At 48.7% G+C, this 14568-nt stretch overlaps 1 protein-coding gene across 6 annotated transcripts in view; it reads left to right on the top strand.

The window, feature by feature from the left end:
- LOC115457906 (cornifelin homolog) overlaps positions 1-6803 on the top strand; it is a 44168-nt gene extending 37365 nt beyond the window's left edge. For all 6 annotated transcript variants that reach the window (XM_030187592.1, XM_030187593.1, XM_030187595.1 and 3 more), the window contains 2 exons: positions 3161-3327; positions 6280-6803. In XM_030187592.1, coding sequence (XP_030043452.1) covers positions 3161-3327; positions 6280-6429 — 317 coding nt within the window. In that variant the 3' untranslated portion in view covers positions 6430-6803. The remainder of the gene's footprint in view (positions 1-3160; positions 3328-6279) is intronic.
- Positions 6804-14568: the final 7765 nt, after the last annotated feature.

Consider the following 14568-nt stretch of genomic DNA (forward strand, 5'->3'; position numbering starts at 1 on the left):
CATGCGTGGGATAAACACAAAGGAATCCTGTTTAGAAGGAATAGATCCATGCAATCTTAGCGGAGATTGGGTGGCGACGCCGGTAATTGGGAAACAAAACCGGTGCTGGGTGGACTTCTACAGTCTGTGCCCTGATCGTGACTGAATAGATATGGAGGGGCTGGAGTGTAAAGTTTAAGGGACTTCGATGTTAGCTTCAGAACTTAGTACAAGAACAGTGCTGAGGAGACTTCTACGGTCTGTGCCCTGAGAATGGCAAGGACAAATGAAACTCTGGTATAAAGTATCGCATACCATGCAAAATGAGTTTATCTTGTTGGGCAGACTGGATGGACCGTACAGGTCTTTATCTGCCGTCATTTACTGTGTTACTATGTTCCCTCGTTTTACACCATTGCATGGAAATGCAACGCCTGAGATGCACTGAAGTTAAAAGAAAGCATTGCTCAACTTGTTTCCCCTCAATGATTGGGAGTCAGGTTGCCAACTGGATCCAGATTTGCTCCACAGGGTTGATCCAGTCCTGGGTTTATTCCAGTCAGGGCCGGTCCTAGGGTCTCTGGCGCCCCCCTGCAGACTATGAGTTGGAGTCCGCGCGCCCCCCCCCCTACGGCACCCGTGCGCCCCCGCCCCCCCCCCCCAGCATCTCCTTTCTCTCTTCTCCCACCCTACCCCTGTCCAGCGATTCTCCTTCGCCCCCATCCCCCGCCACCCTTGGTGCTTTAAATCTTTAATTTACCTCCGTTCCAGCAGCCGAATCATTTGAAAGCCCTGCCCCCGTCTCTAGCCTTCCCTCCCTTCGTGAGTTCGTTCTGCAGTCCCGCCCTCGAGGAAATTCTTATATTCCGCAAATGCCCATCAGAGTTCGATGCGGATCACAGTATCAAAAATAGTCTGGCAGACCCTGGGAGCTGACAAAAAGTTACCCGACACAACATCCGCATCTATTCAAGCACGCAGAAATTTCCTAAAACGAAACATTTTAATAACTTCCTAAAGCTCAATTAGTCCCTTGTTTCTCTAATAAAAATGGGAAGCAAATTCCAAATTGTCGAAACCCGGTATGCAAAACTTGCAGAGAAGGTACTTTTAATTTTCAGCTTACTAGGGTTTGGAAAATGAAGCCGTATGCAATCTCGAAAACGTCTTTCTTTTGTACTAATACTAATCCACTCAGCGAAGTAAAGAAGAGTTAAAAATCATAAAGTACAAATTTTTAAATTGAATATGAGCTTCAGCTGGATAAGTGGTCATTCCTAGCTTTCCTTTCTGGTAGTTACAAGACCCATTTTAATCTAATATTCAGGCTCCTTCCCACCATTTGTACGTGCACGGTTATTCCGTGGGTCCAGATTATGCGTGATGGCAACATGCCTCCCAATGACGCAGCAGAAGGAAGGTGCTGGGGCTGATGACGGTAGCATTAGGTGAAATGCTGGCTGTGTTTGGGAGGGGAAAACTGCCTTTTAAGGTAGACGGGTGAAGGTGGCCTGAGACAGAAAGAGGAAGGGGTTGCCAGCTTTCTTTTTTCCCTGCACACATAACACCGTTAGGTTAAGCTCTGGGCCAGCTTAACCTATAGGGCCAGTGACATCATAGGCTTAGGCGTTTGGCACCCTGGGCCAGAGCCTCATCTGGTCCATAGGTTAAGCCGGCCCTGATCCAGTCACATGGTGGCCACTAGGAGGCACTGCCAATATTCTGAAAATGCGAGGAGCCTCCGGTCAGCAGGAAACAGCTGGTTAGGAGCCTTTCGTGCCTCATCATCTCCTGCTGAACAGCTGGAAAACAGATGCCACCATGGGTCATGAGCAGGGGTGTATGAACCCAGGGGTGTTCCAAAACTCTCAAGTTATCCAGTTCTAGGAGGAAGATGTTAGGCCAGTCCTGGATTTCTGACAACCTCATTCTGATGCATTATCAGCCTTATTTTCGAAAGTGATGGGCGCCCAGATTTCGACCCAAATCGGGAGATGGGCGCCCATCTCGAAAAGGCGCCCAAATCGGTATAATCGAAAGCCGATTTTAGGCGCCTGCAACTGCACTCCGTCGCGGGAACGAACAAAGTTGACGGGGGGGGGGGGGGTGTCGGAGGCGTGGTGACGGCGGGACTGGGGCGTTTTTATTGGCCGAGTAGAGAAGGGCGCCTTCGGCCGATAATAAAAAAAAATGGCCGTTTTTAGCGCGATTTTAGGTCACTTTTTTTGGACCCTTTTTTTTCACGAACAAGTCCCAAAAAAGTGCCCTAAATGACCAGATGACCACCGGAGGGAATCGGGGATCACCACCCCTGACTCCCCCAGTGGTCACTAACCCCCTCCCACCAAAAAAAAAAACTTTAACAACTTTTTTCCACCCTCTATGCCAGCCTCAAATGCCATACCCAGCTCCATCACAGCAGTATGCAGGTCCCTGGAGCAGTAGTTAGTGGGTGCAGTGGACTTCAGGCAGGTGGACCCAGGCCCATCCCCCCCACCTGTTACACTTGTGGTGCTAAATGGGAGCCCTCCAAACCGCCCCCAAAACCCACTGTACCCACATCTAGGTGCCCCCCTTCATCCCTTAGGGCTATGGTAATTGTGTAGAGTTGTGGGCAGTGGGTTTTGGGGGGGATTTGGGGGGGGGGGGGGCTCAGCACCCAAGGGAAGGGAGATATTTAACTTTTTTTTTTAATTGTTACAAGTGCCCCCTAGGGTGCCCGGTTGGTGTCCTGGCATGTGAGGGGGACCAGTGCACTACGAATCCTGGCCCCTCGCACGACCCAATGCCTTGGATTTGTTCGTTTTTGAGCTGGGCGCCTTCAGTTTCCATTATCGCTGAAAAACGAAACCGCCCAGCTCAAATCTGCACAACTCCGATGCATTTGCCGGGCACAAACCGTATTATCGAAAAAAAAGATTGGGCGGCCATTTTTTTTTTCAAAAATACGGTCTGTCCCGCCCCTTCACGCACCCGTTCTCGGACATAGACCCTCATGGACATGGGCGTTCGCGTTCGATTATGCCCCTCTATGGGACCTGAAGAACTGATTTCAATGGGTAGCATAGAATCTAAACCAGGACTGACCAAAATGTCTCCCGTGTAACCTGGCAGCTCTGGGTCTCTCTCCCCTAGAACCACTGAAGGTGATCCACTTACTTTTTTCCTTTCCCCTTTACAGGTTGTTTTGGGTTTTGGTGCCTCCCCTGCTTCATGTGTAAGACAGCGGATGACTTTGGAGAGTGCCTGTGCCTCCCCCTCCTAGAAATACTCGCAGGGTATGGTGTTCCCTGTCCCCCCATCTCCATGGCCATGCGCTCAGGTGTACGGGAGCGATATGGCATACAGGTAAGGGTGAAATTTTAATGCTGTGGCCCATGACGTCCCTCTCCATCACACACACCTTGACCTGCACTTGGGAGGAGGCTGTCTCCGTCCTGTAGCTCCCGCTTCCTGCAGTCCCACACTGGGAGAGGGTTTGTCTCTTTCTCCTCATTCATCCCACACTGGGAATAGTTCTGCCTCATTTCCCCCTGCCAGAAGAGCTTCCCCTTGGTTCCAGGACTAGGGGCCACACAATGAAGTTGCAAAGTAGTAACTTTAAAACAAATCTGAGAAAATATTTTTTCACTCAAGGTGTAATTAAACTCTGGAATTCGTTGTCAGAGAGTGTGGTAAAAGCAGTTAGCTTAGTGGGGTTTAAAAAAAGGTTTGGATAACTTCCTAAAAGAAAAAGTCCATAAGTCACTATTAAGATGGATTTGGGGGAAATCCACTGCTTATTTCTAGGATAAGCATCATAAAATGTATTTTACTGTTTTGGGATCTTGCCAGGTACTTGTAACCTGGATTGGTCACTGTTGGAAACAGGATGCTGGGCTCGATGGACCTTGGGTCTGTCCCAGTATAGCTTAAGTTCATATGCTGAGAGAGGGCTCTATCCCTCCTTTTCATCCCCAGACTCCCTCCTTTGTCCCAGGGGCGTAGCCACGGGTGGGCCTGGACGGGCCCAGGCCCAGCCACTTTTCCTTCAGGCCCGCCCAGCGCCCACCCTAACAAGCCCCAACCCAAGCCATCTTTTCCTGCCTCTTCTGCTGGCTCTCCCCATCCGCGTAGTCTGTTTAATTTTAGTCCTTGAAGCGCCGTTCTCCCTCCAGGACCGCACCGGCGATTCCGATAGCCTTCTGCCAGCGTGCATCGTCGGGGGCGGGGCTTCTCCTTAGGCGCATCCCACCTCAGGACGCGCCTGAGAGGCCCCGTCTCTGACAACGCACGCTGGCAAAAGGCTATCGGAATCGCCGGTGCGGTGCCGGAGGGAGAACGGCGCTTCAAGGACTAAAAATAAACAGACCACGCGGACGGGGAGAGCCATCAGAAGAGAGGGAGGGGATGGCGAAGGGAGAAAGCGCTGCCAAGGTAGGCCGAGGGAGACAGAAGAAAATGCCGGGGGGGGGGGAGGGAATATTTTAAAATTACTGTGTAGGGGTGGGGTTGGGAACAGCCCACCCAGGTTAATGTGGGGCCCGCCCAAAATGGCAGGTCTGGCTACACTGCTGCTTTGTCCCACACTGAAACGGAGAATCTCTGTCTCACCCCGTCTCTTACCTTATCTCTTTCCAAAACCAAGCTATGACTTTCTTCACAACAGGTGTTACTGGCAGGATATCAGGGCTGGCCTACTGCACAAACTAGGCCGTCGCCTAGGGTAGCAACTTCTGGTGGGGGGGAAGGGGTTAAAAAGGAGAAGCTGCAGGCAAAGCAAAATGATGGGTCCTGATAGCCACACATGTTCAAAGAATCATCAGGGTGTACGTTTACCTGCGAGAAGGGTGGGTGAATTTCAAATGGGACATTTATTGGTTTAAATGACTTTGGGAAATTGTTCGCATTGTATCTCTATCTGTATAATCCTTGCCATTCTGGAGTGGTCTTCACAGAGCTCTGATATGCTGCTTGGCGGGTGGGAGGGAACATTGTCAGGGAGGTACCTCTGATGTTGCAGGGTTATTCTCACAAGATACAGTTTTGAGGTCCAGGTGGGAACCAGTATAACTGGGAGGGGGAGTGGGGGGGGCTCCACACTTTCCATTCATTACCTGAACTCGGTAACTCAGTCCAGGCCAGAATTGGGGATCTGAACCAAAATGTTTACCGACAAAGAGTCTTCAAGCCAAAGAGTCGATTCCACAGCAATAACAAGTAGTAAAGGCAGAGAAGTAAAAAGTAACATCATTGTCTCAGGGGACTCTTCTGGAAGAGCTAGATTGACCTCAGATGTGGTTCCCCCACAGGGCCGCCAAGAGACTGAGCCGGGCCTGGGGCAGAATTGTCATCGCCGCCCCCTCCCTCCCTCCCGAAGTACCTTGGCTGGCCCCGCCAGCTGCAGGCAGGGCGGCTCCTTCCTCTGCCCAGCATTGCCTGCCCCCTGCGGCTGCTTTCCTCAGCTCGCATGTGCTCAGTCTCAAAACTGAGCATGCACGGCCTGAGGGCCCAGCAGCTGCTAGGCAGGCAATGCAGTGGGGGCCTGGTGCTGTAGTTTTCTCTCTCCTGATCCTTTTGGGATGCGATCTCCCTGGTCCCGTCAGGAGCAGGAGAGAGACCTGCGGCGGACCCACCCTGGAGGCCTGGGCTCAGGGAATTTTGCCTCCCCTCGGCGGCTATGCTTCCCCCTGGCTGCCTGGCCCTCTTTGCTGAGATCTAGGGGATGCCTGCTGTATTCTCTCTTTTATTTCCAGGACCAGTGGTTCCCCTGCTGCTCTCTCGTGCTCCAGAGATGCTTAATGCACACGTTTAGGAATATCTACAGGCCAAAGGACCCCCCCCCCCCCCCCCCCCCGATACCTCTCACTACTTCTCTGCTTCTTCTGATACAATGGCAGGGGTACCAAAGGCAGGCAACACCCTTAGGACTTGGGTTTCATACCAGTCCCAATTTCCCTCCAAAAGTGGGTCACCTCCTACCATTACCCCACTGGTCAGAAAAGCCCTCCCTTGTTCTAGAGACTGCATGGGTACGAATAGGTCACAGTGCAATACTTCAGTAGAGGCACTAGGGGTCTCTGCTATCCACCTAGAGCAGAACCTCAGAGGCCTCTCATCTATTTATATGAGTATGATGTCCAGTTATGTAGTTTTGAAGGTTCTTCTGGGAAGGATGTGGTGGTGGTGAGGGCTTTAGCAGCTTGACTGTTAAATGGAGGAAGCTGGGAAGATTCACCTGGAATGCCTAATACTCTTGCAGCAGCCCAGCCAGATGTGGGAACATAACCTTGACGCCCTTTCTGTTCTCTTCCTTTGTAGGGCTCTATCTGTAATGACTGCTGCATCCTTTGCTGGTGTTACAATTGCGCCTGGTGCCAGATGAGTCGTGAGATTAAGAAGAGGAAACAGCCCATCACCATCGTCAACGCTCAGGCCATTACTATCCCTCATGCCCAGCTGCACACGTAGCCTTAACTCAATGCCACAGCCGAGCTGCGGTCACAACAACCTGCAGCTGCTCCTGGCAGGGGAAGATTGGATGCCTTGCTTCTAGGGTTGACCTTCTAATGACCTCTGGCCGTACAGAGCCATCCAATTATCCCCAAGGGTCAGAGAGGGAAGGAGATCATTTTCTGCTCAGAATGAATTCTGGGATTTGTAGCCCTGCCTTTAGTAATGCGCCCTCAAAATTCTATAAATTTGCATGCCCGACCTTACGCATAGTGTGCAAAGTTGCGCACAGAAACGATAGAATAAGTCACTAAATAGCGCTAAATAGTTGGCGCTAGTTAGCACTTACACAGTCAACTGACCGTAGTCGGTATTCTATAAGATGTACACGCAAAATCCACAGCGTGTAACAACAAGGAGGTGTGGCCTGGGGAGGGGAATAGGCGGGCCAGAGGCGTGTCCAGGACTTGTGTACACAAGTTATAGGATACATGCAGTTATACACGAACTCTTACATAAGTGTCGCACCTAAAGTTAACCACAGTTCTGCGCTGAACTGTCGTAATAGAGTTGACACGTGTCCCCTGATATCCAAACAAAAGAAAAGTGAGGAGGATCCAAAGAGGATAACAAAATATAAAAGTCTTTATTGTAAAAGTTATAGAAACGACCCGACATGGTGACGTGATAAATGCAAATCCGTTTTTTCCTGCAAAACGTTGCTGTATCGCCGAGCGGTTTCTCCTTTGGAAAGACACGACGTTTTATAACATCTTCTTTAAGTCAAGTTTTTTTTACTAGAACCCGACTGATTTGTTTGACCCCTGAGGCAGGTGTTTGTGCCGAAACACGGCCGTGTCGGGTCGTTTCTATGACTTTTACAATAAAGTCTTTTATGTTTTGTTATCCTCTTTGGATCTGCCTCACTCTTTTCTTTCGTGAGGATTTTATTCCCTCCTTTTTTGTTCCCTGATATTCAAAACCATTTAACTGGCCAGGAATGGTACCTAGTCAGTTAAATGGTCCTTAACCAGCTATCTGCCAATATTCAGCAGGAGACAGTCGGCTGTCTCCCGCTGACTACTCCTGGTTACTGCTTAGTAGATAGTCAGTTATATCGCAGGATGTAACCAGCTATCCGCCGATTTTCAGTGCATCGCCAGCTAAGTTTGGCAGCCAAATCTGGCCTCGTTATTAGCAGGCCTATCTTTGGCAGCTGTGAACTTAGCCAGCCAGCGCTGAATATCGACTTGGCTGGCTATTTTCTTAGTGGCCAAACATTCAATGCTGGTCACCAGAAATGGCCCGGCCTTGAATATCTGGCATCACCCGCTGACCGCAAAAGTTAGCCAGGGTAGCTCCCACTGTCTGAATATTGGCCCCTTAGCGGCCAAGGGCTCGATATTCAGCCAGCGGGAGGAAGCCCACATTAAGCGCTGCCTTCGGCGCTGACCCCAGATATTTTGCTATTCAGCCCTTAAGGGGGAGATTCTATACATGGCCCCTAAAAAAGTGCCAACTAAGCGTATTCTATAATTGGTGCCTAGATTATAGAATACGCTTAGTTGATATTCGAGCGCTGAAATCTGTGCGCATCCATTTACACCAATTAAAACCTGGCGTAAATCCCATCTCATAGAGTTAGGCGCACTGGGCCATATTCTATAAGTAGGTGCGTAAATTTTGGAACGCCCACGAGAACGCCCATAACCCCACCCATAACCATTTGCCTGCACACGTTAGAAGTTGTTACAGAATACGCTTAGCGACTTGTGCGCCTAAATTCTAATCATTGCCAATTAGTGCTCATTATTGCCTGTTAAGTGCTGTCATTAGCTAATTAAGCCAATTGAGTTGTGCGCATTGTTATAGAATCCGTGCCGATTTTGGCGCAGATCTCTACGCATGCTATATAGAATCCGGGGGAGGGGGTAACCAGTTAACTTTTTTTGAGCAGTTAAAGATAGGCCTGGTATTTAAGCGGTTATTTTGACCGCTCAACGTAGCCAGTTAGATGCAGAATATCCATGGTTAGGCGTTCGAGGCCAGTTAAATAGTTTTGAATATTGAGGGGCAAATGTTTGGCATCTAACTTTAGACGACCTTTCTTGAATTTACCTCTTGATTTTCGAGGGTCCTGGCTCTGTTCCTGATTCTGTGTGTGCTTTTCCTCCTCCCCCTGTGCCCTGGAAGAGATTAAGACCCTGATCTTTTGTTTTCTTTCTATAAAGTATGTCACTAAAAGGCCGTAGGGCCTGTCACTACAGTTTCCACACCAGGGGTGGCTGCATGCCTGCGGCTGATGTTTTCAGACTGTAGAGACAGCAGTTTCTGTAACCCCACCAGCACTTTATAAATCTTAGAGGATCATTTCCCCATCAGGGGCGTAGCCAGACTTCGGCGGGAGGGGGGTCCAGAGCCCGAGGTAAGAGGGCACATTTTAGCCCCCCCCCCCCGGTGCCACCGACACCCCCCTGCCATTTTTTACCTCCCCGCAGCCACCACCACCTTTGACCCCCCCTCTTCCCGCCAACCCTCCCCATTGCCGGGTAACTTTGCTGGCGGGGGTCCCCAACCCCTGCCAGCCCCCAATCCCTGCCGGCCGAAGTCCTCTTCTCTGGCACGGCCACATTGCTGATCTGCAAGGGCAGGCTTCTGTTTCTGTGAGTCTGACGTCCGAGACTCACAGAAACAGAAGCCTGCCCTTGCAGATCAGCAACGCGGCCGCGCCGAAGATGACTTCGGCTGGCAGGGGTTGGGGGCCCCCACCAGCAAACGTACCCGACGGCAGCGGGGTAGGGTTGGCAGTGGGGGGGGGGGGTCGAAGGGGTTGGTGGGGGGGGCAGGGCCCCCATGGCCCCACGTAGCTATGCCCCTGTTCCCCATCATTGTCTTTTGAAGGGGTAGGTAGTCAGGATGTGGGGGGCAGACAACCTGCCACTCCTAACCCGTCTCATCCACTTCCAAGCCTGGCTGAGCCAGGCCTGGGTTTAAACTCTCTCTTCATTGCAGACTGGAGATTTCGGTTCCTTTTTTTTTTTTTAATGGAAAATCAGAACTACATATCCCAGCATGCTTTGGAGAGGGGTGATGGACAAAAGCAGGCCTGGATTGTTCCATTCCAGGTAACATGGACCTAACAGGTGATGCTCCTTAAAAATAAAGGGTTTGATAGTCAATGCTACTTAATCAGGTGGAAAGGGCACCTCCCTGACCCGGTCACACCCACAGGGCCACTGAAGAACCAGGCAGACTGCCGGACGCAAGCGGGGGTTGGTCCAGGAGTACCGCGGCAGTGCCCAAATAACTATCCAGTTAACTTAGCAGAAGAAAAAGGTTGTCCTAAGTTAACAGGGCAGGTATCGGCTGCTGAATATTGGTGATACCTGGGTCATGCCTGCATTATTCAGCGCCGGTCCCAGGTAGGACCCAACCCTGTGTATCTGGCACAATTCAGCCAGCAGCATTCAGTGTTTATCAAAAACGGAGCATCACCGGTTGAATATTACTCCCAAAGAACTCAAACGATAACCCGTGAACAAATAAAGTTAGTAAATAAATGAAATCAGAAATCTATTATCTGTAACCAAAGAGCTGCAGCCAGCATGTATATGAAAAGTAAGTTAATAAAGAAATTGATTGTAGCCTGAACTCGCATTTCCCCCCTCTTGATTTTTAATTGGACCTTGTGCTGTCTGTCATCCTTTTCAGACTGCCTTCTATTGGCTGAAACCTTTATGGTCCCCGCCTATGGTATAGGAGAGACGCTGTGGGCTGATAACTGGTTAAAAAAAAAAAAAAAACAGGAAACTGATGTAGCGGAGCTCTCCCATTTGTGAGGCTGAAGAATACCCCAGAGGCTGTGCACAAAGGGATATGCAGATCATATCCGAATCAACACGAACGTACCTAAATCTGCACTACCCAAGCTGCAAAGGACTCAAATACAAATCAACTTACGCGTCCAGTTTTTCCTACACAAGCACACAACTGTGGAACGCATTACCAAAAGCCTTGAAAACTACGAAGAACCACCTAAACTTCCGGAAAACACTAAAAACTAACTTTTTTAAAAAGGCATACCCTACCGATCCAACATAAATTATTTCCCAAGGGGAGTATTTTGTAATTTAGTCCAATCACTAGTCTTAAGCCAAATGCGCTGTGATTGGCTGAGAGAGACCTGGAGGAGGGGCATCGGACGTGCTACTAACACCCCAGGGCAGACAGAAAGGAGCAAGGCGGCCGGAGCAGAAGCCGCCGATAGCTGCCAGCAGCATGGGGAGCCTCCTCGTAGTCCTTTCATCTCCCTCCCAATTATGGGGACGACTTTTTTTTGAGCCTGCCATGAGTGGGAAAGCGCAGGGTACAAATGTAACAAAAATAAAATAGATACTATTGGAGATTCTACATGGAATGTTGCTACTATTGGAGATTCTACGTGGAATGTTGCTATTCCACTAGCAGAAAACGAATTCACAATATCAATGTCTCTGGTAACATTCAACTGCTTGTATACACAAACCAGGACTTAAAAGCCACCTACTTCAAAAAAGTGCTTTAACCAACAGTTGTTTCACCAGTATTTCACCAATATTCCACCAATATAATATGTAATTTTTATGTGTAGAGTACCCTCAGATATAAACCACTGTAACTGCAGTCAATAATGCTGCTAAAACGTGGCATAGCACCTCTTTCATTAAGTAACTCTCACTCTGTTTTTTGGGAGAGAGCAATCTCTGCTCACATTTTTTTATGCTTCCCAATCACCACAGTGCTATAAAATCATTTATTTCTTTTAAAATATATACTAGGTGAAAAAACTGTGCACTTATCTCGTGAGTTCTTGCCTCCCTGGCAGAACTATGTTGCCTTGCTGACACAATAAGCAATTGCCTTCCCCCTTCACCTGCTCCTTGTGATCTTGGGCAAGAAGCCTGCGCGGCCACATTGGTGATCTGCAAGGGCCGACTTCTACATGGAATGTTGCTAGTGGAATAGCAACATTCCATGTAGAATCAATAGAAATCAAACAAAATAAAACATGGAAAAGAAAATAAGATGATACCTTTTTTATTGGACATAACTTAATACATTTCTTGATTAGCTTTCGAAGGTTACCCTTCTTCCTCAGATCGGAAATAAGCAAATGTGCTAGCTGACAGTGTATATAAGTGAAAACATTCAAGCATTACTATGACAGTAAAATAGATACCATTGGAGATTCTACATGGAATGTTGCTACTATTGGAGATTCTACATGGAATGTTGCTACTATTGGAGATTCTGCATGGAATATTGGAGATTCTACATGGAATGTTGCTATTCCACTAGCAACATTCCATGTAGAAGGCTGCACAGGCTTCTGTTTCTGTGAGTCTGTACGTGCAGGACGTCAGACTCACAGAAGCAGAAGCCTGCGCGGCCACATTGGTGATCTACAAGGGCCGACTTCTACATGGAATGTTGCTAGTGGAATAGCAACATTCCATGTAGAATCAATAGAAATCAAACAAAAGAAAACATGGAAAAGAAAATAAGATGATACCTTTTTTTTATTGGACATAACTTAATACATTTCTTGATTAGCTTTCGAAGGTTGCCCTTCTTCCTTCCGATCTGAGGAAGAAGGGCAACCTTCGAAAGCTAATCAAGGACAACAAAGATGAATAATAACATAAAAGTGATACCGTTTTATTCATCTAATGTTGCAGACCTACGAGAATATTTCCCTCACCGCTGAAACAGACGCGATTATTAAATCCAAGCTCATGGGCCTCTGTTACTACTTAGAACAAATGCAGGTGACTCATTTATAGGCAGCATCGGGATAAAATTGCTGAACACAGACAAAGATGAGAAGCAATACATTGCAGGAGGGAAATGCTTGAGAATAGGAGACATTTTTTTTTTTTTTGGAAAGATAATTCCTCCAGGTTTCTAATAAATAACGAGAGTTTAGTCGTTCCTGCTTAACAGTATCACAAGCCTTAAGCCTGGATCTCCATATCAGGGGCGTAGCCAGGCACCCAATTTTGGGTGGGCCTGGGCCCAAGATGGGTGGGCAGAAGTACTCCGCAAGTGATTTGGTCTCTCCCTCTCTCGCCTGCATGCCATAGGGTCTCTCAAACATCACCCCCTCCCCTGCATACCTTTTAAATAGCAGATTTTCACCGACAGCGAGCAGCAACTAATACACACTGCTCATGTTGGCCCCATAGCCTTCCCTCTGATTCCGCATAGGCAGGAATACATCAGAGGGAAGGCTGTGGGGCTGGTGCGAGCAGTATGTATCAGTCGCTGCTCACTGCAGGCGAAGATCTGGTATTTACAAGGTATGCAGGAGGGACAGTTGTTGGGAGTTTTCGGCTGGTGGGGCTTGGGGATCTCTGCCAGCCACGTCATAGATATGCTGCTACTGGGTGGGCCTGAGCCCAAAATGGGTGGGCCTGGGCCCACCCTTGGCTACGCCACTGCTCCATAGTAGAAACAGCTTCACATTAGGGACAGTCCTTTTGGGCCTGCTCCAGAATCCCGCTAATATTACATTATGAGAGGGTATTTATTTATTTAGTTACATTTGTACCCCGCGCTTTCCCACTCATGGCAGGCTCAATGCGGCAGGCAATGGAGGGTTAAGTGACTTGCCCAGAGTCACAAGGAGCTGCCTGTGCCTGAAGTGGGGAATCGAACTCAGTTCCTCAGGACCAAAGTCCACCACCCTAACCACTAGGCCACTCCTCCACTGTTGCTACTATTTGAGATTCTACATGGAATGTTGCTATTCCACTAGCAACATTCCATGTTGTAGAAGTCGGCCCTTGCAGTTCATCAATGTGGCCGCGCAGGCTTCTGCTTCTGTGAGTCTGACGTCCTGCACGTACGTGCAGGACGTCAGACTCACAGAAACAGAAGCCTGCGCAGCCTTCTACATGGAATGTTGCTAGTGGAATAGCAACATTCCATGTAGAATCTCCAATAGTAGCAACATTCCATGTAGAATCTCCAATATTCCATGTAGAATCTCCAACAGCGCCGAGATCAGCAACAGGAAGGAAGCATGCAGGGCAGCACTCTGGCCAGGAAAGAGCGGGCTCTTTCCTGCCCTGAAGGCGGAAGAGGTCACTAGACCACCAGGGCAGTAGTAAGGTAAGGGGAGGGGGGGTGACGGGGTGTGTGACAGGGGGGAGGGGAAAATGTGACGGGGCGGAGCGAGGGCGTGAAGGGGGCGGGGTGTGAGGTGTGGCGGGGCATGCGTCCTCCTTTTTGAGGGGACAAAATCTGGTAACCCTAACTTAAAGGGCCCCTGAGAGCTAAGTGCTGTTACGTAAACAGGACTCCGAGTTGGCCGCCACTTATTAAATAACGCCTAGCTCCAGGATCAGCGCTTACATTTACAATAACTGAAACCTGGTGCAAATTCCTGTGCCTAAATTAGGCACGGATCGGGTGCGTTCTGTAATGGTGCGCATAAATTCTTAAAATGTCCGTGCCCCGCCCCCTTTTCACATGTGTGCTCTAGAATTTACGTGTGCGTATTTATAGAATACACCCAGCAAGAGGCAGGAATAAGTTCTAATTGTTGCCAATTAGTGCTGATGATTATTAGTTCCCAATTACCGGCACCAATTGGTTAATTATTCAATTAAATTGCGCATGGAATTTAGGAAAACGCCCAAAGTTCCCCGTGCAATTTTGAGTGCCGTTTATAGAATCCGGGGGTTCATAGCGTACTGTGGAACACTGAAGGCATGAACACTAGAACTAGGGACTACTTTAAGAACATAAGTATAGCCGTACTGGGTCAGACCAATGGTCCATCACGCCCAGTATCCTGTTTCTAACAGTGGCCAAATCAAGTCACAAGTACCTGGCAGAACCCCAAAGAGTAGCAACATTCCATGCTACCAATCCCGGGTCAAGCAGTGGCAATCTCCCATGTCCATCTTAATAACAGACTATGGACTTTTCCTCCAGGAACGTGTCCAAACCTTTTTTAAACCCAGATATGCTAACCACCATTATCACATCCTCCAGCAGCGAGTTCCAGAATTTAACTATTCTTCGAATTAAAAATATTTCCTCCTATTTGTTTTCAAAGTATTTCCATGCAATTTCATTGAGTGTCCCCTGGTTTTTGTACTTTTTGAGAGA

This window comes from Microcaecilia unicolor, chromosome 14 (assembly GCF_901765095.1).
Source record: "Microcaecilia unicolor chromosome 14, aMicUni1.1, whole genome shotgun sequence".
In the NCBI taxonomy this organism is placed as follows: domain Eukaryota; kingdom Metazoa; phylum Chordata; class Amphibia; order Gymnophiona; family Siphonopidae; genus Microcaecilia; species Microcaecilia unicolor.